This window comes from Gekko japonicus, unplaced genomic scaffold (genome assembly GCF_001447785.1).
Source record: "Gekko japonicus isolate JY-2015 unplaced genomic scaffold, Gekko_japonicus_V1.1 scaffold1167, whole genome shotgun sequence".
In the NCBI taxonomy this organism is placed as follows: domain Eukaryota; kingdom Metazoa; phylum Chordata; class Lepidosauria; order Squamata; family Gekkonidae; genus Gekko; species Gekko japonicus.
The window spans coordinates 139,136-165,581 of NW_015165272.1; the positions used below are offsets into that span (position 1 = coordinate 139,136).

At 41.5% G+C, this 26,446-nt stretch overlaps 1 protein-coding gene across 1 annotated transcript in view; it reads left to right on the plus strand.

Moving 5' to 3' along the window:
* NEB (nebulin) overlaps positions 1–26,446 on the plus strand; it is a 242,927-nt gene that overhangs the window by 116,484 nt on the left and 99,997 nt on the right. The window contains exons 70-86 of the mRNA XM_015410229.1: positions 4,972–5,175; positions 6,993–7,097; positions 7,910–8,017; positions 10,562–10,873; positions 12,460–12,663; positions 12,840–12,944; positions 13,798–13,905; positions 14,684–14,995; positions 15,843–16,046; positions 16,228–16,332; positions 19,156–19,260; positions 20,546–20,857; positions 21,656–21,760; positions 22,458–22,556; positions 23,209–23,310; positions 25,397–25,504; positions 26,109–26,420. Coding sequence (XP_015265715.1) covers positions 4,972–5,175; positions 6,993–7,097; positions 7,910–8,017; positions 10,562–10,873; positions 12,460–12,663; positions 12,840–12,944; positions 13,798–13,905; positions 14,684–14,995; positions 15,843–16,046; positions 16,228–16,332; positions 19,156–19,260; positions 20,546–20,857; positions 21,656–21,760; positions 22,458–22,556; positions 23,209–23,310; positions 25,397–25,504; positions 26,109–26,420 — 2,910 coding nt within the window. The remainder of the gene's footprint in view (positions 1–4,971; positions 5,176–6,992; positions 7,098–7,909; positions 8,018–10,561; positions 10,874–12,459; positions 12,664–12,839; positions 12,945–13,797; positions 13,906–14,683; positions 14,996–15,842; positions 16,047–16,227; positions 16,333–19,155; positions 19,261–20,545; positions 20,858–21,655; positions 21,761–22,457; positions 22,557–23,208; positions 23,311–25,396; positions 25,505–26,108; positions 26,421–26,446) is intronic.

A 26,446-nucleotide genomic window follows, 5' to 3' on the forward strand; every position in this document is an offset into this window, starting at 1 on the left:
AGGAAGTTGAGAAAGTGAAGAGGGCTGGAGAAATCCTAAGTGAGAAAAAATATCGACAACCACCTGATACAATCAAGTTCACCAGTGTAACAGATTCTTTGGAGATAGAGCTGGCAAAACATAATGCTGAGACAATGAACAAGGTGAGCATTGATTATTTTTTTTTGTCAATGTTTGCTTCAAGTAGGATCCACAGAACTATGAGGTCCACTCATGGAATACATAGTTCCTCTTCCTCCTTCTCATCCTTGCGATTCCTGGCATGTGAATTCTGAACATTGGGGTATACATTGAGGTTGCATTGCTTAGCATACAATGAGGGATTTTAGTCACGACTTCCACTGTACCCTGAAACTGGGGAGCCCTGCAAAGCAGAGGGAATGATGAACTCACCAGCTATCTTCATACTATAGACCTCTCTTTGTAATCAACCTTGTCCACCCCTGAACACAAGAGCTACTTACCTTGGTCTGCTCCCCTAGTCTATCCCTGGATGCCAACTGCCGAGGATTGCACAGCTCCTATAATTCACATGTCTTATCAGAGCCTTTTGCCGTAGGTGAGTTGCTTTCTTCTAGGCAAACTCAAATGTCAGTTGCAGGGAACACGGTGATGCTCTTTTTCATCTGGCCGGGAAGATGGCTAGTCAGAAAACATAGCCTTGACAAAGACATCACACAGACTCTTAGTTCTTCTGCCTCCTCAGTGCACCCCCTCCTACCAATATGGTGGTTAGCCCACACAGGTCACAACAACTGCAGGAATCTACTTTCCTGAGATCTTATGAGACTGCTGCAGGGAAGGGAACATGGGGAAGATTCCATGCACAGATCATAGTTTGCAACTCATGATGCTAAAATATTGGCCTCAAACTTCTAGGTATTCTTGTGAAAAATTTCTAGTTAGGTCATGAAATACATTATGGCCCATATTCATCTAATAATTCTTTCTATTCTTGCCTAAGGATTTGGAAACAATAACATCCATTTTTCTATTTTTCCACGTGAGGCTGAATGGAAACACTATGGTTTCCTAAGATAAAATAGTAACATTTGTTTTTGTGCTCCCCACAGAGGCTATATACTGAAGCCTGGGATAAAGACAAAACTACCATTCATGTAATGCCGGACACCCCAGAGATTCTGCTGGCAAAGGCCAATTCAGCCAACATTAGCCATGTAAGTGTGTTTTAAGGAGCTTTATAAGCTATATATGGAGAGTCAAATTTAGATTCTGTGAAAGCATATATATTTTCATGTACTCTTTTCTTTTTTCTTTTAAATCTCCTCTATAGAGACTTTACATTGAAGGATGGGAAGAGGCCAAGAAGAAAGGCTATGACCTGAGACCTGATGCAATTTCAATTGTTGCTGCAAAGGCATCAAGAGACATAGCTAGTGATGTAAGTGATTATCACCCTTATGGTTTTCAAAGTGACTCCTGTATAAATAATAAACAGCAAGAAAAATGGCAGAAATGTTAGGATGGCAATGAGATGTAGGTTCATCATAAGTCATAATGAAGGGGGGGAACCTGTGAGGAATCTATGGGGGAAGGCAAATCAAATCCCCTCACCTCTTGCTCTTGCGGCTTACTGTTGCCGCACTATTGCCTCTCCTCTGCTTGCCACGTCCATCTTCTCATCAGTGCTACATTTTCTACATGCCATTTTAGGCAAGAACATCCCAAATGGCACTCAAACACCAGCATATTCCTGAAGTAATAGTGCCCACTGCAGGGGTCCCCAATGTGGCACCCGTAGGCACCGTGGCACCCACCAGCACTTTTCCTGGCACATGCCAAGTGTTTTTAGGAAGCAGGGGTGGCCAGGGGGACTCTTGCCCAGCAGGGCTTCTAACTGCCCACTGGAGATCTGATTGGCTGTGCAGATTAATGTCATTTCAGTTGCAGTTGCCTCACAGTTTTAGTTTTATGCTCTCTCACTCTTTCCCAGTGTATTTCTTTTCTCCCCTGAACTTGGGCTTCCTCTCTCTGTGTGGCTCTGCTTCCTGGGGCAGCCATTTTCTGGTTGGCTCTGCCTCCTATGGCAGAATTCTAATTCTAAAAAAGAAATAATGTATAAATCACTGGGATTGAGTGATTTCCTGATCTGGGAAAAAACTGTTGCTTTGAAAATGCTTTCAACTGGGGGCTTCTGGTCTTCGGTGCTTCAACGATGGCTGCGTCTCTTGGCTCCTCCGAGAGACATGTGCCATGAATCGGGGATTAGGAGGGAGTGTGATTGTGCACGCTCCCCCATGGAGCCCATAGGCAATGGGCTCCTAGCCAGGGGGCTTTGGAGAGCCCTACCTCTGGCCGTCAGCCAGTACAGAGGGGCCACTCTCTGCCCTGAAGGTCCTGCCCTGATTCCCAGTATTGGATCAGAAGCGACCACCGGGACAAGCGTTTGGAGGTTTAGCGATTTTCTCTGCCTGGCGTGATCCCAGGGGCCATCTTAGGACCTGGTGGATCGATTCAAGGATTGATGAGTGAGTTTTCATTGAAACGAGACACCAAAGCCTAGATGTGAAGTCCTCCTACTATAAGCGCAGGGGGGGGAGGGGACGCCCTATCTCCTGACATTTTAAGCGAATGCGAAAGCATGATTGGAGGGACTGATCAAATTGTGGTGATGGAATGTAGCGGAGAGTTTTTCTGAAAGAAAGCTGAGCGCTTAAACAGACCTTAGATACTTTGGCATTCTTTCTCGGCAAATGTAAACATCCCCAAAAGATGGCAACGAGAGGCAAAGAGGGAGGCGGGACCAATGTTTTCTTCAGGAAGGAGAACAGTGGAAAGCTAGGTCATGTGACCTAACCATAGACTCTGTCTTTAAAGTGAATCGTAGGCCCTCTGGTGGCTAAAATGGAGTAGCGACCTGGATCTGTACTAAAAGCGGCTATATTTTTTAAGGGACAGTATTTGGTGCGCACTTTGATCATAGAGACTTATGAATGGTTGGAGATTCTAAAGTTTAGTTCATTTGTGGTTGGATTGGCAAACGGAGCGAAAAGCGGTTTTTTGAGTAAAGGACTCGCTACCCCAACTTCATAAGATCGGCTTGCTAAGAGAAAGGTTGGATTCTTCAATGAACGTGTTTTTAATGCGACAAAAGGAAGGTCTCTCTTGATTTAAGACGTTTAAGAAAGCAAAGATGTCCCTGGAAAAAGGAACTTGGTTTATATCATGAATGGACAGATCCAGACGGAAGAAGATAAATTGTTGAAATGTTCTTACTGAGGGAACATTGGTTTTAAAGATTTTGCCTATGGGGGGGAGCAAAGCGTAAAAGGAGATGCCAATTTTTCTTAAGGGCTGTGTCTATGCGTGTTCTAGTTTTGGAATTACTTTCTGCCTAGTCTGATAAGCTGGTTTTGTCAACAGAAGTGATGATTGGTGGGCACTCTTCATGTTTGAAAGTGTTTGAATAAGTGTAATAACTATGTTTTAAGCATTGTAAAACCTCCACACTTGGGTTTTTAGTTAGGTTCTTTTTACTTTCTCCTTTAGATGTAGATTTTTCCCTTCCCAATTTCTGTTGTAGTTTAATAGAAAAGCAAATAATAAAAAAATCCCCTGGGGGGGGCAAAAAATGCTTTCGACTGTTTGGTTATTAAACTGATGTTTAATAAATGTTGCTAGTAACACACTTGAGTTTCAGTTTTGCAAATACTTTGTTTCATTTTATATGAATTTGTTCACTGTAAAATTTGTCTTCCTTCTTTATAGTATAAATACAAACAGGCGTATGAGAAGCAGAGGGGACACTATGTTGGTGTCCGAAACCTTCAAGAAGATCCCAAGCTGGTGTGGTTTGCACATGTAGCCAACATGCAGAGTGACAGAGAGTACAAGAAAGACTTTGAGAAATGGAAAACAAAGATCCATAGTCCAGTTGACATGCTCTCAGTCTTGCTGGCTAAAAACTGTCAGAAGTTGGTCAGTGATGTGGATTACCGCCGCCACCTGCATGAATGGACTTGCCTGCCAGATCAGAATGATGTCATTCATGCAAAGAAAGTCTATGAGTTGCAAAGTGATGTATGTAAAAACATATATAAATGCTTGTTTTTATAACATGTTTCATAACATCATTCCAAACTTAGTTTTCTGCCACAAGAAGGCGCTTCTGCTGGCAGAGAAGGGAAATGATTTTCATTGATTTCCCATCCATATCATGCCTAGTGCTGTTCTTGGGATCTCCTGGAGCAGTATTTTGGGACATGGACTCTGCTGCAGGAAAGGAAGACTGGGACAATCCCATTCTTCAAATGCAGCTTTCCTTATATTACTTTCTATCCAACCCAGAATTATGATCTGTCTAAACCTAGAAATATCAGCTAAGCTGTTTTATGAATAAAGTAGAAATGTACATCAAAACATTTTTTTGGGGGGGGGGAGTTGATCTAAAACTATAATGACAAGAAATTTCAATGCACTATTTTATGTATCCACATTTGACTGTAACTTTCAGGCTAAATGCCTTACATTTCAACACTTTGTTCTTATACCGCAACAGATTATTTAGATTTGAACTTACCTTTGGAGTCATATAGGGCCTGATAGTGAGGTTGAACTACTACCTAGTTTCCAAGTTTCAGAATGAGGTAGATCAGATAGATGGGAGTGTGAGATGGCAGACTAGCAAGGCTAGTCAAGTACTAGTGGCAACCAAAAAAGTCAGAGCAAGTTGCCTTAATTCAGAACTTCATTAGAGCCCTGATGTGCACCTGGCATTTGTACACATGTAGCTGCCCTGTTTATTTCAGTGTAAAGGTCCCTCCACTGTAATGAATGGAGAAACTCTTGTGTTAAGAGGAGTACAATTAGTTTATATCATGAATGGACAGAGCCTTCATGCTTGCAAGGGTATCGTGGACATTGATTATTTTTTTAAGCATCTAATTATATGGAAGTGTCTCTCCCCATCTAACTTTCTTCTATGAAATGCATTTGTTTTCTTCTTCACAGAATGCATACAAGTCAGACTTGGAGTGGCTGCGTGGTATTGGCTGGATCCCAGAGGGCTCCTTGGAAGTCATCAAAGTGAAGAAAGCCCAGGAGATTCTGAATGACAGACTGTACCGTCAACGACCAGACTCTATAAAATTTACTGCTATTGTTGACACACCAGAAATTGTCTTGGCTAAGTCCAATGCTCTGCTTCAGAGTGGGGTAAGGAAAGTTTGCATTTGGTCTTCACTTTCCTGGTGTCTGCCTTATTTTGGATCTTAGGCAGAATGCATTGTAGGTGCACATATACTCTGGGACCAAGAAACGTTTATGGAAACCATTGTGCAGCATTAAGCCCTCTTACGTTCTCATTTGGATCACATTTAGGTCTTCTTCAAATCAAAACCGTTTTTCTATTATGATGGTGATCCCTTTAAAAGATGGATGCAGGATATCTGTTTTTTTATTTTAAAACTTGATGCTTTGGTAGATAAATGTTATATTGAATTAATGTTGCCAAATAAGATTTTGGTCTTTGTTATGTGAATGGCGATAGAAAAGGGTTTTTTATATGCATACCCCTTACAGCTAGTGCAAACAATACATTTTGAGCCAGTATTTTGTAGTGGTTAGAGTGCCAGATTAGTACCGGGAAGAATTAGATTCAGATTCGCTCACTGCCATGAATTTTCCTGTAACTGTCTCTCAGCCTCACCTAGCTCACGGAAGAGAATAAAATGGGTGGTGGTGTGCACTGCCCAAGATGATATGCAAAGGATGAGATGGTTAGACAGTGTCATCGATGCAACGAACATGAAATTGAGTCAACTTCGGAGGACGGCGGAAGACAGGAGAGCCTGGCGGGAGATTGTCCATGGGGTCGCGAAGAGTCGGACTCGACTGTGCGACTGAACAACAACAACAAATAACTATTTTAATTTTTCTGATAATGTAAATAGCTATTACAATTTTTTAAGTCCCCACTGCTCTCAGGGATAAACCAGTCCTGTCAACAGTTTATTACAGAGCATGAGCCAGCTGGAGTAGAGTGAAAATGGAAAAATCGAGACAGGAGGGCAAATCATCCTTGAGCTGTCACTTCTCCTCCGATGGGAGATCTGGCACCAAGAGCCAAATTGAGCAAACACCTAATTGAGGACCTGAGGGCCAGAAAGCTTCCATTCTCCAGCTAGGCATATTATTAGTGAACTGGTTTGTGGTGGGAACTAGAGAATAAGCCCCCCAATTGTCATTGGTCCAAACATGAGGATACCTGCTTGCTCATCCCTAGTTCACAGTGCTAGAGGTGCATGGCAATGTGCCCCTTTGTCTTTGCCCAGCTCTGGAAACTCAGTGGAATGAACCTCAGTATGCTTATTCAAAGGTGGGGAAAAGACTGGCCTGTTTTAGGTTTGTTTTTCTCTTGCCAATCCTGCTATATTTCCCTTTGCTATAAAATACTTCCTAACTGTATGTGCTTCCTGCTTGATGAAACATTTAGTGGAATAAAGCTGTTTTAGAAATCCACACATTTGATCCTTGGGAGAGATGGAATTCCTTGCATAAACTACTCCAGCCCATGTAAGCCCACGGATCGCTAAGCCACACAAAGAAACTGAAAGACCTGGAAGAACAGCTCCATCTCTAGTTGATAGAAGAACCCAAAAGGGAGGGAAGGAAGTGATAAACTGGGGAACTCCTCTTCACACACACTCACCTAAATGAGGTGGACCAGAGATCATCTCGTCCAGTGTTATAGTGGAACATTTCCAAAACCTGAGACCTCTCTGGTGGTGGCACACTACCTGGTTCTGATCCAGTTTGGACAGGAGGAGCCCAAATCGGATAAAGGTTTTCCCATGAATCCCGTCTCCTTGTTGTTTTAGCTCAGGCACCAAGTCAAGACAGCAGGTGAAAGAGAGTGAGCTGAGTGCTAGGGAGATCAGGATCATGACAAGTATTATACGGGAAGTTATGGCTGCTGTTAGCAGCACAGCATGTTGTAACAATCTGTGGCTGAATGTTTTGTTTCTCATTAGGCTTTATATCGTGAACTCTGGGATAAAGAAAAGACACAATTCACCCTTCCAGTTGATACACCCGAGATGGTGCTATCCAAAATGAATGCTCTGAACGTCAGCAAAGTAAGAAGTTAAAGAAATAAATATGAATGCATCTATACTATAGATTCATAGATAAAGAGCCTGGTAGGGCTTGTGTACTTGTAAAATTGTTATATGCTTGGAATCGAGTTATTCAGTTGTGAATTCCCTATGTGAATTTTCCCATAAGGTCCCAAGTTCAGTCCCAGCATGTCCAGTTAAAAGGATCTGCTCATAGGTGATGTAAAAGACCTCTGCTTGAGACTGGAGAGCTACTGCCTGTCTGAGTAGACAATCCTGAACATGATGGACCAATGGTCTGATTTGGTATAAGGCAGCTTCCTATGCATGCATTCGCTGAATAGTATTCCCTGAAGCTGTTTACCTCTTCAGTCCTTGACTTTAATAGATTTTACAGGTGGGGGTCCATGGGGGATCACATCTCCCCCCCCACTCTCTTGCCAAGTCCAGTGTGGCCCCTAAGCTTTCTGGCCACCACCGCCAGGTCCAACGTGGAGCCCTGGATTGTGTGGGCTGCGCTGCTGCTGGGTCCAGTGCAGATGGGGGCCACAGGGGGACACTTGGGCATAGTCTTAAGATACATTTTTAGTACATACAAGTATGAGAAAATATAAATTTGAGCATTTTATCCTTGCAAGAAATCTTTGTTATGGGAGATTGCTCGGGGGGAAATCATTAAATGGTGACATTTTCCTATCATAAATAATTCCTTAAGCTCACCATCTTGTAGGAAGGAACATAACCTAAATGTCATGCATACATGAGATAATATTCTTTAATAACCCTTACTAAAATGATATACACCGATACTGAATTATTCACTTCCTCTGCAGAAGCATTATCAATCTGGCTGGGAAGAAGCCAAGAAGAAAGGTTATGATTTAAGATTGGATGCCATTGAAATCCGGCAGGCCAAGGCTTCAAGAAATATTGCCAGTGAGGTACTACTGTCATGTTCTTTTTTTCCTGTAGCATTACACATCTATATTATATGGCTGTCTATGTTGAACATATGACTAATGGCAAACAGGATAAAGCTGCTTTCAGATTATGAATGGGCATTTCTATACTACTGGCATGAGCCCACATATGCTTTAAGCTGCCCATTACCATGTTTTTTCATCCACCATTGGCTATTAACAGCCACTCTGTTTTCAACACTTTCAGTTGAACACAGTGGCAGGCCAGTTTTTAAGCAATACATTCAGTCTTGTTTTTTCCCTTGAACTACAAGAACTGCAATGATGGATCAAATTAACAGGCAACATTGCTCACCACTTTGCCTTCCAGCCCACTAACTGTGAAGGGGAGGTATGTGTATCTAAGGAGATGATGGAAAGCTGTGAGTGCAGGGGCGTAGCCAGAAATTTGTGCGTGTTGGGGCAGGGAAGTGGGGAGCGATGGCAGCAGGCCACCTTGACCTCTTGCCTCCACCTGAGAGGGGCTCCTCAGCATTCCTTGTCTTTCCCAGCAGCACCTTGTCTTTCTTGGCTGCAGATCTCTGTGGGGAGGTGAGATCAGGGAACACCTTCCCCCTATTCCCCACAAAGCCCGTGCAAAATTGCCAGATCACATTTGACAAAGCCCAGATTTATAGCATGCACAATCAACAGCAAAACTTAGGGAAGCTCGCAAAAGTTGGTGGCAGAGGAGAGGGAGATGGTGGGGGAGAGGCAAAGGAAAAGTGGTCTGCTGCAGAGCTGGGTCCTGCTGTTGGCCTTTTTTCCTGTTGGACCACCTTTCCTCCTGTGTGGCTCGATTCAGCTCCTTTTTTACTCTCCCACCTTCCAGTCAAGGCCTTGCCTGCACCCCTCACCTCCACCCGGGGCTGCAGAGCATCTTCCCAGAGCTGGCCAGGAGTGCCTTGCTGGGGGCGCTGATTGGCCTCGTGCGGCAGCCCTGCAGACTGGTTCCCTTGCCACAAGGACTCCTCTGGGCATGAGCCAGGAGGGCAAGGACCCTGGGTCAGAGCTGGCCGGAGTGCCCAGAGACTGAGGCAGTGGGGAGTGACAGCAGACTGCCTTAATTGAGGTCTGCGGAGCATCTTCTTAGAGGCAGACAGGAGTGCCTGGTGGGGCATGGCTAATGAGTGAGGGGGCTTGGCCCTGAAATGCCCCACCGTAGCTATGCATCTATGTGAGTGGCTGTTGTGGAAACGCATACTATGTCTTTGGAGGCATGCGTCAACACATTCTATATTTTCCATGCAAAATATGTGTGGAACTTGGCTACTGATAAAATGTGAAATGGATTTCAGATGGCAAGAAAGTTAAAACCAGAGCATGATAGTGACAAGCATCCATCATGGTGAATTTCTGGCATCTGGAAATACTTATATACTGTGTCTGAACATGGGAGTGGTACTTCTTGGTATCAGTGGTAGTAGCCACTACAGATACATATTGTTTCACTGTGTAGACCTGTTAGTGCTGATCCATTGTTCATTTGTTTATCTGGTCTGTTTTAGGGAAATATGATTTTTGTAAAGCTTGTTTTATGAATTGTGAATTGCTTTTAACATTTTAGCAGAGAAGCAATTCACAAATATTAATCAATCTTAAGTAAATCAATTCATCAATCATTGTTTTTTAAGCCAGTTTCACACAGATTAGAGTGGGATTCAATCTTCATTATATGTGCAAGGGACTTGCAAAATTAAAAACAATACAGTTTACTCAAACATACTGTTCTCCTGGAGAATCTTCCACTAATGGAAGTTGTGTTCTACTCATGAAAGGAATTTTCTGCTCATGAAAAACTGTTCCAGGAAGGAGACTTCCTACAAGTGGAAGATTCTTTGTGGTGTGGAATGACACCTATCTTAATGATCAACATTAAAATACAAAAATTTTAAATGCAATTAAAAATTGTAGCATTCTAAACATTTGAGAAAATGCCTGTTTGCTTACATTTCTGTTATTAGTAAAAGTACTAAGAAGGCTAAAGAAGAAGCTTACCATTTCATCCTCCAGTTCTAAATGATGTAATTGAAACTGTCAGGTTGTTGGAAGCAACCATTTTTCTCTTACTAATTAGAAGGCCTTCTAAAGAAAAAAAATCTTTTTTGGCATGTTTATATGGAATTAATACCCATTTAGTCTGCTATATTTGTTCCTGCACAGATGTACATAGAACTACAGCCTTAGCGTAATAAAATTTCAGTACATTGTTTGGTGGTTGCCAGAAGTGCCATCAAGTTGCAGCTGACTTATGGTGACCCCTCATGGGGTTTTCAAGTCAAGAAATGAGCAGAGTTGGTTTGCCATTGCCTGCCTCTACGTAGTGACCCTGGACTTCCTTGGTGGTCTCCTATCCAAATATGAACCAGGGCTGTCCCCACTTAACTTCTGAGATATGATGCGATTGGGCTGGTCTGGGCCATTTATGTCAGGGGGTACATGGGCTGCATTTTTTAAAATCCTGGATGATCCTTATTAAGCATCAGGTGAAAAGTCTCATTGTGTTTTTCTTTGAAATGCTACTAGTACAAGTACAAAGAAGGCTACCGTAAGCAACTTGGACACCACGTGGGATGCCGAAACATCTATGATGACCCGAAGCTGGTACTAGCGATACATGTAGCTAAACTGCAAAGTGACCGGGTATACAAGCAAGAGTTTGAGAAATGGAAGACCAAGTTCAATAGCCCAGTGGACATGCTGTCTATCTTGTTGGCCAAGAACTGTCAGAAACTGGTCAGTGACATTGATTACCGCCACTATCTGCATGAGTGGACTTGTCTGCCTGACCAGAATGATGTCATCCAAGCCAAAAAAGTATATGAGCTACAGAGTGATGTAAGTAAAAGCAATAATTCACCTTACATTGTAGATTTCTTGTTTTGCCTCTTTTAATCCCTCATGACCTTTGGTGAAATGTTATTGCTTATTTAGGAATTTGTATCCTTCTTTTCTACTTGATAGACTCAAGAAACAGAAAAAAATAGTTTAAAAGAAAACACAACTCTGTCTCTTAGCTGTGAGCTGTGGACTAACAGCCAGGAGCAATGCCTGTAATACTTGCTCCCCCCCCCCATTTGCAGCCAATTTAGGATTTTCAAGGCAACAGACATTCAGAGGCAGTTTACCATTGCCTGCCTCTGTGTAATCTTAAGGTTCTTTGGTAGTCTCCCATCCAAGTACTTAACAGGGCTGACCCTGATGAGTTTCTGAGATACGATGAGCTTGGGCTAGCCTGGGATGTCCAGGTCCAAACATCAGTACCTGCTACAGAGGAAAAACAGAAGTTCAGCCCCAATCTCATACAGCTGGCTAAAAGATATTTCTCACCTTCCTCCCCTGCAAGCAAACCTGTGGCCACCAATGGCTCTGTGGTAATTTAAGATGGCCATTTGTCTCTATGCAATAGTAATTTTCAGCATACTTAAGCAGCCTTAAGCAGCCTGCAAAGGAAGGTTCACTCCACCTCACCTTACTTTGATTATTGAAGGGGACTGAATCGCCGGTGTGACCAGTTGTAATTCAGGATATCAAAAGCCCAATTACATTTCTCTGCTCTATCACAGGAATATATGTTTAATCAGACATCCTTCTTTATAGTTCCCACGTGGTGTAAACTCTATTAGAATGTGTCTTAGGGAGGATTCACATGACCTCTCAGATGTGCGATCACCAAGGTCTACATGTCTTTGCTCCATATTGGTTATTGTAAGGAGATATTGGGCATCAACTGTATGTTATCATTCTGATGATTATCAAGATAGTTGTATTGAAACAATGCAAAAAATATTTTGTCCAGAACGTTGCTTTCATACATAACCATTATGATGGAGGTTCTGAACACATTCCACAACCTGCTATAAAAAGATGTAACGTATCTCCTTGCAGTTATGTGAAGCTACCATTAAGAAATATCTTTAAAATGACACTTCTGAAGGTCTTCTAAATTCTTTATGCATAGAAGGATTCTATGGACAGGGAGCCTCAATATGCAGATTTTTGGACAGATTTTCAAGTGTCCGCCATGCCTACATGAATTAGTGTTTGGTCCTTTATTTCTGGGGAGTATTAGAAGAGCTTAAACAAATTTTTAAATCTTTTGAACTAAGTGTTGCATTGAGAATGTTTCTCCCATGTTGACACTAGTCCCAACTGGATACTTAGGTCTACAGCAGTCTTAATTTGTCTTCAAAAGCACAGTTGTCGTGTAATATGCTGTTTACACCACTAATCAATGTGGATAAAGAGGTGCTCAAGTAACTTCATGGAGTTATATGGAAAGCATTGTGGCAATCCAGACATGGACGTTCAGTGCCTCTGTTCTCAGGAGAAGACAAATCCACTGCCTTCAAGATGCAACATTCTTAATATGTTGAGGGTTAACTTCAGCTGTATTATGAATTGTATACCTGGTTCCTTTGCAGAATGCTTATAAATCAGACCTGGAGTGGCTGCGTGGCATTGGGTGGATGCCAGAGGGCTCTGTGGAAGTGCTCAAAGTGAAAAAAGCTCAAGAACTTCTGAATGACAGATTATACAAGCAGCGTCCAGACACACTGAAGTTTACCAGTATTGCTGACCCACCTCCTGTCGTCCTGGCTAAGATCAATGCTCAACAAATCAGTGAGGTAAACGGGGTTTATGTCATCATTATAGTCATCACTATATTCATGTTGATGATGTGGCACTGAAAACAGATGAGATTAGTGGCTTGAAAAACTGGGAAAGTGTGGTTGCATGGCTTTGAGAAATAAGAAATATTTTCATAATTCAGTGAAACAATCCACTCTTTGTGCTCCTTTAGAATCTGTACCGTGAAGCCTGGGATAAAGAGAAGACACAGTTCCATCTTCCTGCCGATACCCCTGGAATGCTGTTGTCTAAAATGAATGCCGTGAATATCAGCAATGTAAGAAAATTAATTACAGCATCAAGTTGCTCTTCTCTATTTGTGGAGTGATGTGTTTGCATCCTTGGAGGGAGCATTGACCTCTCGAAGCAAAATTCCCTAGGTGTCTGCTTGTAGTACTGGCTATTGTGGATAGTCCCTCCCAGCATATGGCCCCTGGAGTCCCATTTAGAGAGCCAATGGAAGCCAAACTATCTAATATTACCTAGTGAAAAGGAACAAGCAACTTCATCAGCACATTCCTTTTCGTAGTATTCTTTGCAAATATATCTATGTATTTAGACAATCTGTACACTGCCTCTCAACAGTCCTTCTCAAGGTGGCTACATATTAAATTTACAGCACAGAATTGCAGAGTTAGCTATGCAGGCTTCCTAACTCTATGGCATTTGAAGTATTCTAGGGAGACTGTAAGTGGGATGAAAATGCGTTAAGGACTACAGCAATTGGGCCTCATCACCCCAAATCTGGCTTTAAGTACATAGTTAGACAACATAAAGATGAGAGATATTAAGTTCAAGATCACCGGGAAGAGATTTTTGTAGGGCGTGGTCATCATCATGTGATTTTCAAGACCCCCGAACAACTGGGTATATGGGCAGAAAGCTTCACTTTCCTCTGCACCTGCTGGTTAAATTGATTTCTAGCTCCAGTTTCACTAATTCAGGTTTCCACTGCAACAAATAAAGCATAGGCAAGTCAGCGCTCCAAGATGTATGTCCATATATATGTAAGTAAACTATATTGATGCAATGTTTATACATGCGCAGTTCATGACAGGACGTTCACGACGTTTACTTTCATCGTGTATTTTATTACCACACTGAAAGTGGCACATTAATTTTGATTGCAGAAATGTTATACTGGAGCTTGGGATGAGGCCAAAGCAAAAGGTTATGACATAAGAGCGGATACCATTTCAATCAAGCAGGCTAAAGCTTCCAGAGAAATTGCCAGTGAGGTACAGTCTCAGTATTTTACATTTTACTTCTATGGCTTTATTTTTTATGTTGTGAAACTATTTGGTATCAGTATATGTCTATACAATCCACTCTCAGAGTCGTATTTATTCAGCTATAAACATATAGCCCTGTATGTTTGTTGTAATGCAAAAATATCTTACCCATTCCTTTTCATTTATGATTTTTAAAGTTTGTTCCTCAGAATAATATTAAAGTTTAATACATTCCATTAAATTGCAATGCCATCGAGATAGCTGTTGGAAGCGAATATTGTAAATTTTCATCTTTTACGCACTAATTAAAGTGGAGTTTCCTTCTGCTGGAGGTTTTCAAAGGTTGAATTTTTAATTACTGATTTAATGTTTTCTATTCATATATACAGTGTTGGAGTAAATATATATCTTCCAGAGAAGGTTAAATATGATTGTTTATATTGTCTTTTCAAAATTCTATTGTGAGTTGCTACTTAATTCCCATAACAGACATTAACTATATTCCAAGTGTCTGATACCATTCAAAAGCTACCATGACTTTGGGGAGCTTATTACCAGATCTTTTGGGTGAAAATTTTATGCTATCCCTTAGGCAATCATTTATAAATATTTTATAAATCAAAGTATCTAATCTGGGAAGTTTTGGTTATTCCATTTTTACACTGAATATATTCATTGGTTGAAAATTCTCAAACTGGAAAACTAGCAACTGCTACTTATTTGTCTTTTTGGAAGTATTCTAACTATTTGCACTTCTCATTTTCTTTCCTGCATTCCTGTAAAGTACAAGTACAAAGAAGCTCATGAGAAACAGAAAGGTCACTACATTGGATGCCCTTCAGTAGCAGATGACCCCAAACTATCATGGGCTGCCAAAGTATTGAAGATGCAAAATGACAGAGAGTATAAGAAGGCTTACAACAATTCAAAAGCCAAGATCGCTATACCAGTTGATATGGTGGCTATCCAAGCAGCCAAGCAAGGCCAGTCTTTAGTAAGCGATGTTGAATATCGCCGTTATTTGCACCAGTGGACTTGTCTGCCAGACCAGAATGATGTGATCCAGGCAAGAAAGGCTTATGAACTACAAAGTGATGTAAGTATATATGAGAAGAGACATACAAATAATGGAAAGCAATAGAGGCTTTGTGATACGTGGTAGCAGAATATTTCTTACTGCTGTGCCCATTCTTGCTTTCATGTTCTTGGTATGTGTTCAACACAGCAGTAATTTTTTTGTCATCAGAAAGACATTTCTGTTGGTGTAGAAGGAAGTGCGATCCCCTCTGAATTTCTCCTCCAACACTGTATCTAGTAGGAGGGGAGGGTGGAAAAGTGCTGTTTCCATGGGCTCTGGGTCACTCTTTGAGTATAAGTCAGCGTCTGAAATTTAACCTCGATATGGTCATGGAATTATCATAGAATTTGATCATGACTAGCATGGAAGATGTTAATGAAGCATCACTCATTTATGGTGGAAAAAATTACCATATTATGAATATTAACAGTGATATTGTGATGCACTTGAATTATTTAAAAAAGTAACTCACCAGAGTCTCTTTAAATAGCTGAGTAAGCAATAATCATTTGGGGTGCTGTCACACCAAGTTCTGTGTTATCATGCATGATTTTATGAGCTTTCTGCTAGTTTCATTCATGAAGTTGTCAAGCAACATTAATACTAGAAGTGAACCTCTGAGACCTTAATTTTTGTTCTAATTTGATGTAGAGCTAAAGTTAGTAATGACCAATTTGTTATATTGATTTTAATGGAACTTACAAAAGGTCAGTCCAGAGAAAGTTAGTTCTGCTTAAGTTCCATTAAAATCAATGTAACAAATCAGTTACTACTAACTTACGTGTGACTTTCTTAACCACCTACACAGTATTTTCTTTTGAGATAAATTTAAACTCCTGTTTTTCTCTGCAATTTCATTTTACAGGCTATTTATAAGTCAGATCTAGAATGGCTCCGGGGTGTTGGATGGATCCCACATGAGTCTGTGGATGTAAAGAGGGTGAAAGCTGCGCAGGATCTCTTGAATGAGAGACTGTACCGCACACCACCTGACCGCCTGAAATTCACCAACATCGTTGACACTCCAGAAATTCTCCTTGCTAAAACCAATGCCGAGCAACTCAGCCTTGTATGTAAATCTTTCCTCTACTGTGAAATTGTTCTGTTTAATAAATAACACAACCAACCCTTCCTACTTGTTTGTAATGCCAAACCACAGTTAGTATTCATTTAAATGGCTTTGGCACTCATAAAGTGAAAGTGTGCAAGAGGATAGACACATGTTATCAGATGGTTTTGTATTTTTGTAGGCTAAATACAGAGAAGTCTGGGATAAAGATAAAACCATGATCCATGTGATGCCAGATACACCCGAAATCATGCTGTCCAGGGCTAATGCTGTCAACGTGAGCAATGTATGTATATCTACAGTATTTCTTTAGTTGATATCAAAGGTATCAATATTCAGGCTAAGGACTGCTTCAGATGATCCAAGTGTCCCATAAGCAAGAGTAAACACTGGTGACTGAAAACTGACCAGGGCATCCTTATAGAAAAAAAGCAGATGTGTGCAGAATTGTCATAGATGATTATCTACACACAATTTTCATGCTCCTCCCTACTCAAATTTAGATGCTGAAATTCTGTAAGATTTAAAGTGACACCTTAATAAGTGTGCCTGCATAACCATTTGAGCGACAGAGTAGATGGCTATCATCAGTTTACAAGTTGTTGAGGGCTGTGTTTGGCCAAAAGTAAGTTCCAAAAGGATGCCTCTTACTAGGGCAATGTTACTGCCAATGGCCTGCCTTGTTGTTTGAGGAAGTTAGCTATGCGGCAGGATAGGCCAGAGGGGTACAGGAATCACACACCACTTGTATACCAAGGTCCAACACAGTAGGGAAACTCCAGATTTGAAGAGTAAATTGAATAGTTTTTATTAAAGTATTTCCCTAATTACAAGCACACTAAACGTTCAAAAAGAACAAGTAATAAAGAACTAAGAAAGCAGAGCTGATTGATAGCAAATAGAGGGGGTCAGTTACTGGGTAATATTACCTGTCCAGACTTGCAGAAGTCCTTGAAGAGAATAGTGCCAATGGCTAGCATTATGCACTATGAGGGGGCAGAGAAAAAGAAAGAGAGTGGGGGTGTGCATGGATGTTTGGAAAACAATGCTGACCAATGGGAGGTTTTGAGGGGCTTGTATCAGGTGAAGACAAAAGATTACCTGGGCCAATCCTGGGTCCCAGGGGGTGTGGCATCAGGAGGAGCCAGACCTAGATGTAACCAATGACGTTCCAGAGGGGCAGAGTCAGGCTTAACAATAGCCTTGATTAAATCAGCCAGGTGCTGGGTAGCTAGTTGAATTGGCTTTCTGACCACTAATGGCCCAGTCAAGGCAGTTTGAAAAGGTTCCCAAGTATAGACAGAAGGTGGGAGATGGGTCTCTGATTAGATCGCTAAACATTTCAATGTATGATTGGCATATCTTGGTATCCTGAGAGATGGAGCAGGAAAAAAAGGGTTTGGAAACAAAGGATTCTCACATAGACATGGGGTCACACAAAAGGGATAAGTGAAGTTCTGGAGATAGGACTATTCGCCAGGTGGCAACTGAATAGCCTTTAGAAATGCAGATACCTAACTGGTGGAACCCACTGTTTCATATGCATACCTCTTCTGGGGTGGGGGAGAAGACTGGAGGTTTTCTCCTCTGAGGGCTGCCTTTTATGCCACCTGAAAATGGAGACCCTTTTTCAGGGCTTTTGCTAGCTCTGTGGTTCAGAACCAGGAGTGTCTTCCTTGGTCTGGGTTTGTGGGTCTCTGGCTTAGGTTAGAAATTGGGGTGCCCCTTTGTTGCCCCAGAACCTCTGGGCTACAGCAGTGTCACAAAAGAATGTGCAAGCTTTCAGGTTCACTAGAACTCTTCATCAGGCCAGGTGTTACAATGTCAAAGACTGGGGGGAAAGTAGATTTTTCAGGTAATAATTATAAGAACTTGTCATGCCATTATATGTTGATTTCCACATACAACTGTGCACAGCTTGAAGCATGTGGCTGTTTCCAAGCAATATGCTTTGGGCTTAATCTAAATTCAACCCAATAGATTAACTTCACTAATTCTTATACACAATTTCTAAAGTGGATGAGAGCTGTTGAGGAGAAGTTACAGTGTATGGATTTACTCCCACAGCCCTACAGCATTTTGGGGAGCAAAAAGTAATTAAACAACAAATTTGGGACATTATAAGGACATTCATTCATTATACGTCGCCCACATTCTATCTAATTTTCCAGATAGATCTAACAAGTTTTATATGTCCCTTCTCCTTTCAGATCACTCTAAGGAAACCACCTTTAAGGTGGACATATTTTTTGCTTCAGTTTATTTAATAAGGAAGCACCTGGTTATTTTTTTTAATTAATTATGCATGTAAAATGGAATTTAGTTTATAGCAAGGATTTTTTTTTACTGTATGTGCATATTTCCTTTTATGTTGGTTATGTTATTGCTGATGTATGATTATAATAAAATTAAGTAAGCAAGGAGCTCATTGTAGCCTTCCCTGTCTGCAATGAGAACAGGGGACTTCTGGGGCCCAGGAGTAATATTGATGATTTATTTGCTCTTCTCCAGTCTTCTCTTTCCATCTAAGACTGGTATTCTGTAGACATTGGCTGCCATAGTGCCCTAGGTAATATATGTCAGCTTCCCTGACTCGACAACCCATGCTTGGCAATGGGTCTTGCTCTGCTGTTTTGTCTGATGCAGCCATGCTACATATAGTAACAACAATTCTGGTCTCTGCAGTTGCACCAGTTCTGGTTGATGTGTCAGTGTAGTCTACTGGGTCAACTCACAATAGCAACCTTGATCCACAGCTGCAATGTTACACTGGAACAAACTTCTTTGTCTCTCAAACATTTATTACTAAGTGCAGCAGCTGCTAAGATTTACCTGTCAATAAAATGAATGTTTCAGTATATCTTCATAATCACACAAGCTACAAGCTGCCAATATTTTGGGCCAGTACTGATCCTATATACATAGTGAGTCTCTATGCTTGAAATAGTGTTGAGGAAGGAGTCTGAGACAAAAGAGAGCCCGGGAGCAGTCCTGAGCAATCCTGAGCAAGTAGCCGTGGACATATGTCCCATTTTATTCAGTGGAGCTTATTCCTAGGAAACTGTTCTTAGGACTAGAAGAGTATAATAACAACACTGTGCTTTTGCAGAAACTTTACAGGGAAGCTTGGGATGACATAAAGAAATTTATTGATCTGAGATCAGATGCAGTCCCAATCAAGACAGCCAGAGCTTCAAGAGAAATTGCCAGTGATGTAAGTATGCAAACAGAAGTGTGTATGTTTGGGTACTTCATGGATTCTGGAGTGTTTAAAATAATAGTGCAAGAAACGGAGTTCGAGGAAAGATAATAGGATGCTGTGGGCCTTGCACTTGACAATTATTAGTTTATAAATTGTTAAAAGACAGAGAAAGATATCTTGGTATAATGCTGAAACAATATAACAGTTTAAAGGAAAGGATCAGATACAGAGTCCCTCTTGAACAAACAGAAAGGCACTTCCAGGAGAAAAAAAAGAGGGACAATTGTGGCTGATTTCCCCCTTCCTACTGCAGATGCTAACATTGGTACTTTATGTTGTTCCGAAATTCCCCTAACACCCCCAGGAGATTCGTTTGTGAGAGTGCAGGAAGGTACAAAAGGATAAGGCAAGGTGCTAGATCTGGTAGTGGTAAGAAATGAGGTCAGACAGACCTTACTAATAACTAGGTTTATTGCCCCAGAACACAACCAACATCAATACTATGCCCCATCCCTTTCAGCCAGTGCCCAAAACTACAGGGGCTGAAGAGGTCAAAACAGCGCTTAGATACTCAACACAAGGAAGTACACAATTAATTGTGACAAATTGTGACAATTAAAATTGTAAATGCATTTTGAATAGTAAATTCTAGCATTTGTATTTGATCCAAACCAGAGGTCATTTCGGGGGGGGGAACGCGGGGGAACGCAGTTCCTCCGGGTGAGGTGCAGGGTGGCGGGGCACATGACGAAGCCCCACCCCCTGCTTCCGGCCACCCCGCTTCCAGCCCTCATTCAGTCAGGAGGAGGCAGGAGAAGAGGGAGGGTAAGTTGCTTCCTCCCCGCCTCTCCCCACCCCTGCCTGCCTGGGGCCAGGGAGGGCCTTGGCGGGGCTTCCTCGCACTCCCGCTGGCCTTGCAGGTCCACCGCCGGGCCCCTGATGTCAGGGTGTGTGGCATATGCTAATGAGTTCCCCTAGCTCTTTTTCTACGAAATGACCCCTGATCCAAACCATGTTTAGAAACATGGATTTTAAAACTTATGATTCCCCATTACCCCTACAAAATGCTGTTCTCAAATCTGAGATTTATGAATTCAGAATCAAATTTACTAAGCTTACCATTCCATCCTTCAGATCCAAATACAATAATTCAAATGGTCAGGTGTACATAGAACTGCAGCCTTAGCTTAATAAAATTTCAGTACTTGATTTGCATTTTTCAGAAGCTTACTACACTTTCAGTAATCCTTGTATCATGTGAAAAGTCTCATTGTGTTTTTCTTTGAAATGCTACTAGTACAAGTACAAAGAAGGCTACCGTAAGCAACTTGGACACCACGTGGGATGCCGAAACATCTATGATGATCCTAAATTGGTACTGGCGATGCATGTAGCTAAACTGCAAAGTGACCGGGTATACAAGAAAGAGTTTGAGAAATGGAAGACTAAGTTCAATAGCCCAGTGGACATGCTGTCCATCTTGTTGGCCAAGAACTGTCAGAAACTGGTCAGTGACATTGATTACCGCCACTATCTGCATGAGTGGACCTGTCTGCCTGACCAGAACGACGTCATCCAAGCCAAAAAAGCATATGAGCTACAGAGCGATGTAAGTAAAAACAATGAACAGTAATACATTTACATTGTAGCTTTTTGTACATTTGACCCTTGTTGGATTAGAATTGTTGGCTCCAGAATAATCTGTGTTGGGCATTTTGCCTAATTAATAGTGCAATCTTTTACACCTATGGCTGTGCATTCAGATATACCCAAGCCAAAACTGAACATGAAACTTTAAACTTTAACGGGCAAATGTGCCTTCAAACAGTGGGGCACTCTAAATAACGGGCAGAGTCTGAAGACCTGGTCTACTATCCATCGTTTTGCACTAGCCTGTAGACTTGGCCTCTGGAGTTAAGCATCCAGGCCTACTGCCAATTTATTTCAATGAGAGGCAGACCTGGTCTCCAGAGACCATATCTACTGTCAAAGTTTAAAGGAACAGTGAGGGAGGAAGCAGAAAGAGAACAGAGGAGCAGGGAGCTTACTGCCATAACAGGCAATCAAATAATGTCACTTTAAAGTTCAAAGGGGCATTAGTTTCAATGGGTGGTAGGCCTGGCCTCTGAAGTTATTTACAGTGCAGTGCCCATTATTTAAAGTGTGCCCCCAGATGCTTGGCAGCACATGGGCTCTTTATGTTTTAAAGGGGCATTATTTTCTATGGGGGTAGACCTGGCCACCAGAATTCAATATTTATTTCATGACACTGTTTGTAGATATCAGAGAAATAAGGCCTTTATCCTTTGAAAAACAGTCAACATTGGCATGAAACATTACTTACCGAATTAGGGGTTACCTGCACTATTGCATAACTAAATTCATTTTTTCCCACCTGTCTACACAGGCTGTTTATAAATCAGATCTGGAATGGCTACGTGGAGTTGGCTGGATGCCAAATGATTCTGTGGGGGTCAACCATGTTAAAAATGCTCAGGACATTTTGAGTGAGGTAATGTTTAAAGTATCCCTTCCCTCATTTATCTGTGCAAATCTTTTCTAATGTGCTTATACGTGGAAGTGTTTTCTTTATAAAAACTGGCCTTTTCCGAAGACACAGGTTCTGTTGACATGCCTCATCTTTCATATTATATATAAAATTTATTTACTGACACAAGACTCCTATACACATGTGTGTGCACACGCACACACACACACACACACACACACATTATCAGCAAAACAAAAAAGTTTTCTTCCAGTTTTGAGTTACTTATCTGCCGCTTAGGGCTGAGCTGTTTTATGTATTTTAAGGCCAAGGGATGTTGTTTTAAAGGGACCATGAGGTATTTCCTTTTTATCAGACTAATAATTGTAATTTAATACCAATACTAGTGGTTCTCTTATTCAGGGTATGCTGATAGATCAAGATGGGTAGCCATGTTAGTCTGTCTGTAGCAGTAGGAAAGAGTCCAGTAGCATCTTAAAGACTAACAAAATTTGTGGTAGGGTATGAGCTTTTGTGAGTCACTGCTCACTTCTTCAGATACCAGGGTATGCTGGGCATGAATAAAAGTATAAGAAAAAGGAAAACAATTTTGAGGAGAAGACATTCTCCACACTACAGGAAAGTGCTCCTCTCAGCAGTCTGCATTTTATTACATCAAGTACTGGAGTCATTAACTGTGTGACTTTTTTTTCTTGTGCAGAGAAAGTATCGTACAAAAGTTGACAGCCAGAAATTTACTCCAGTGGCTGACCGGGTTGATTATATCACAGCCAAACAAAGTGGGGAAATACTAAGTGATGTAAGTACTTTTAACCTGCCAAATGATCTATGCATGTGGAAAGAACAGTATTTTGTGGACTGAAATTGTATTATGTAGACAAATCACTGTGGGTGAATCACAGTATCATAATAGTGCAGGTACCCCCTAAGCAGAGAAATTTAGTTTCTGTGCCTATGCCTCCTACTCCTGGTGACATTTTGCAGAGGGTTTCCTCTGTTTAGTTCAGTTCAGACAAAACACAGAACCATAGTTTAGTTAAACTAACTATGTCAAGTTTGATGGTCTGAATGCAGGCCACTCACTAAGTGTGGTTACTGTGTGTCAATCATCATCATCATCATTATTTAATTGTGTGTTATGGCAGTTGCCTCTGCTGTGAGCCGCCCTGAGCCCATTTGGGGAGGGCGGGATATAAATCTAATAAAGAAATAAGTAAATACATTATACTGAGGCTTGATATATTTCTGCAGTATGGGCTCAGTAGCTTTCTGAACCCTTGAGCATACTTCTGTGGTCTCCCATTGACATTTTCCTCATTCACAGAAACTAAAGTACATAACTGTATAGGGTTGTGCCTGCGAAGCATAGCCAATTCTATCACCCAAGTAAGATTTATAAGCCTGTAACATCAATTTGCAATACGTTTATTCTGTGTATTTTCCTTTTTCAGATTAAGTACCACCAAGAATGGAATAACATCAAAACAAATTATACCCTAACAGAGACACCACAGTTAGAAGCAGCTAAAGAAGCAGCCAGGATTCTTAATCATGTATGTACCTTTTTGCCAAAGAAATATGAGATTTGAGAATTTTACAGTGCAATCCTAAAAACACTTTCCTGGTAGTAAGACCCATTGAACAGACCAGAGTTGGATGCCGTGTAGACCCATGTAGGATCTTTCTTTTAGGCACATTTAGAATTAGGTAAACATGAGTCAAGCAAGGCAGTTAGGGATAGGGATGGGCATGAACCGGGGAAATGTGGTTCATTTTTGTTCATGGTTCGTGGTGTGTCTAGTTCCTGAGCTATGAATCATCATGAACGTTTAAGAGCTAAAGGAACTGGTTTTGTTTGTGAGGTCTGTGATGTAGTAGAATGCCCCCACCCCGAGTGCTAGAGACACCAAACTTGCAGAGAATCTCCAGCTGACTCTCCTCTATCTGCTCTCCATGTTTTGTGAGGATTGGATTTACTGGGCCCAAGTTACACCCCCCCCCCAAGAAGGTGCCCCGATCCTTCATTGTTCCCAGTGTGGGGGGGGGGGAACAGCAAAAAGCAAGGGCAATAGAAGCCCAGGAGAACAGAATCAAAGTCTCAAAGAATCTCTGCAGTAGAAACTGAAGGTGGGGTAAATTTTTGCAAGCCCAGCAGAACCTGTGCAATGTGCCCAACAGAACCAGTGCCACTGTGGTACTGCACACCCAACAGGACTAAGGTCAAACCAGACAATCTCTTCAGTAGAAACTGAAGGGGGGGCATTTTTCCAAACCCAGCAGAGCCAATGCAATTTACTAATGCCCAACAGAACCCAGTACCATTGTGGCAATGCCAGCTCAACAGGACTGGGGAGTGGGATTTTGATATCTCTGTGCAAGAAAATGGGAAGTGAACATAAAGGAATGCCTGCAAAAGGGGGGGGGGGCTCTTGAAATTGTCATGACTAGTTTGGAAGTGACAACAGCATTTCCAAGGCTGGAGAAATCCACCCCCCCCATTGCTTTGAAGTTTGGAAAAATTTTGTTTGAGCAGAGACAATCTGTCTGGAAATGTATCAATTCACAAACCTAAATGAACTTCCATGAACTGCTTGAACATTCATGGAAAGTTTGTGCCGGTTGACCTGCCATGAACATCAGTTCACAAACCATGAACTGGCCAAATTTCATCATGCTTTAGTTCATGAGCTGATTGTTGCCCATCTCTAGTTAAGGCAATTGATATATGAGCATGTGAATTTGTTCCACTAGCCTTGTGTGGCAGTGGCTGTCCAGACTCTTAGGGGTATTCTTCAGTTCCGCTTCTTAAGACTCCTTTAATAGGAGAGACCAAGAACTGAACCAAGGACTCTCCGTATGCAAAACTCTGTCACTGAACTATGCCATCTTCTTTAATATCAAGGTGATAGCCCTAGACAACAGAGGCCTGTTAGTCCACCGAGAAAATTTGCAGAATATGTATTCATCACTGTAAAAATTGCAGTAGAACTCAAAGTCTGCAAACAAGAGATATCTGTTCCCATAGACCTATTTACAGGGCAGGCACACTGAAGTGGGCAGTATATTGTTGTCCCCTCTATATAATCACATCAATTTTAATGTTCCTGGAGTCGCATGGGAAGCAACCAATGAGGAACCAGATCCTGTTCCATGGAAGTGGTATACAAATGGGTTTGACTTTTGACCTTTCCCCAAAGCTCTTGTTCCTGATGTTCTTAAGGAGGATGAAACATCCTGACACCAGCACTGCAGCAACATTACATTAGTGCTACACAGTGGTGAAATCAGTTTAGAATTGGGATAGCACAGTTACTGCTTTCAGCTCAGGTTTTGGTGGAATAGGTCCAGCTGTAGATGCCTGGATATCTGATGAAGCCACTTGAGATGATGCACAGGTTCTCAGATGGTGGTTGGTGAGGCTTATGGATATTAGAATGACTTGGAAGGCATGGATGGGAGGAAGAACAGAAGGTTGGTGATATGAGAACGAATGTCCAAAATGTGGACATTTCAGAGCTACTGAAACTGCTCCTAAGGTATTAATAACTCAGAGGCTCCACTATGGTATTTCTATAGAAACAGTCAGTTGCGATGATGTAGATGAATTCTAATTTACTTTTCCAACATTCTCTGTTTTAGAATTTATACAAGGAGAGCTGGGAGAAGCAGAAAGCTACTGGTTATTTTTTGCCTCCTGACAGTGTGCCTATTTGTCACGCCAAACATTCAAATGATGTCCAAAGTGAGGTAAAAAAAAAATCTTTATCTTCTAAAAACCTGTAGCCTATCTCTCATAACTCACTACAACTTATCGTATCTGGTTCAGGGTTCAAAATCCTGTCTTATTTTTGGTGGGCTATATGTTTTAAAGTATGTGATTTCGCCAGTAGTTTGCACAACATTCCTAGAGAACAGGAACTACTAAGTAAACTTAACAATGGCTTTGATACAGTAGATTCAGGTGGGTACCCATGTTGGTCTGAAGCCACAGAACAATGTTCGGGTCCAGTGGCACCTTTAAGACCCAACAAAGTTTAATTCTGGGTATAAGCTTTTGTGTGCATGCACACTTCATCAGATAGTAATTCTGCTGACAGTTTCCTTTCAGTGGAGTGTAACCTTTATATCTCCCCCCTCCCACTACATCTCTAAGTACATAAAACATGAAACCCCAGGAACAGAATGACGGAGGAGTTAAAAGTCTGTAGTGGGACCCCTTCCCTCTTTAGTCCATGGAAATCCTTCACTGGATTCACCCAAAATATTGTCATGAAATAAATTCTTTGAATATTCCTTTAAGATCAGAAACATCCTGTGTTGCTATTGTAAACATTTTCTCCCTCCCCTTCAGCTGAAATACAAAGCAGACTACGTCAAGCAAAAAGGTCACTACGTTGGAGTCCAGAACATGAGACAGGATCCCAAACTGGTGTGGTTTGAGCATGCTGGGAAGATCCAGAATGACAGATTGTATAAAGAGGCATATAATAAGACAAAGTCCAAGATTCATATACCTCCAGATATACTATCTGTCATCGCAGCCAAAGACTGCCAGACAGTAGTCAGTGAAATTCCATATCGCACTTACCTTCATGAATGGACATGCCACCCTGACCAGAATGACTGCATCCAAGCAAGGAAAGCGTATGATCTTCAAAGTGATGTAAGTGATTATCCAATTAAAGTGCA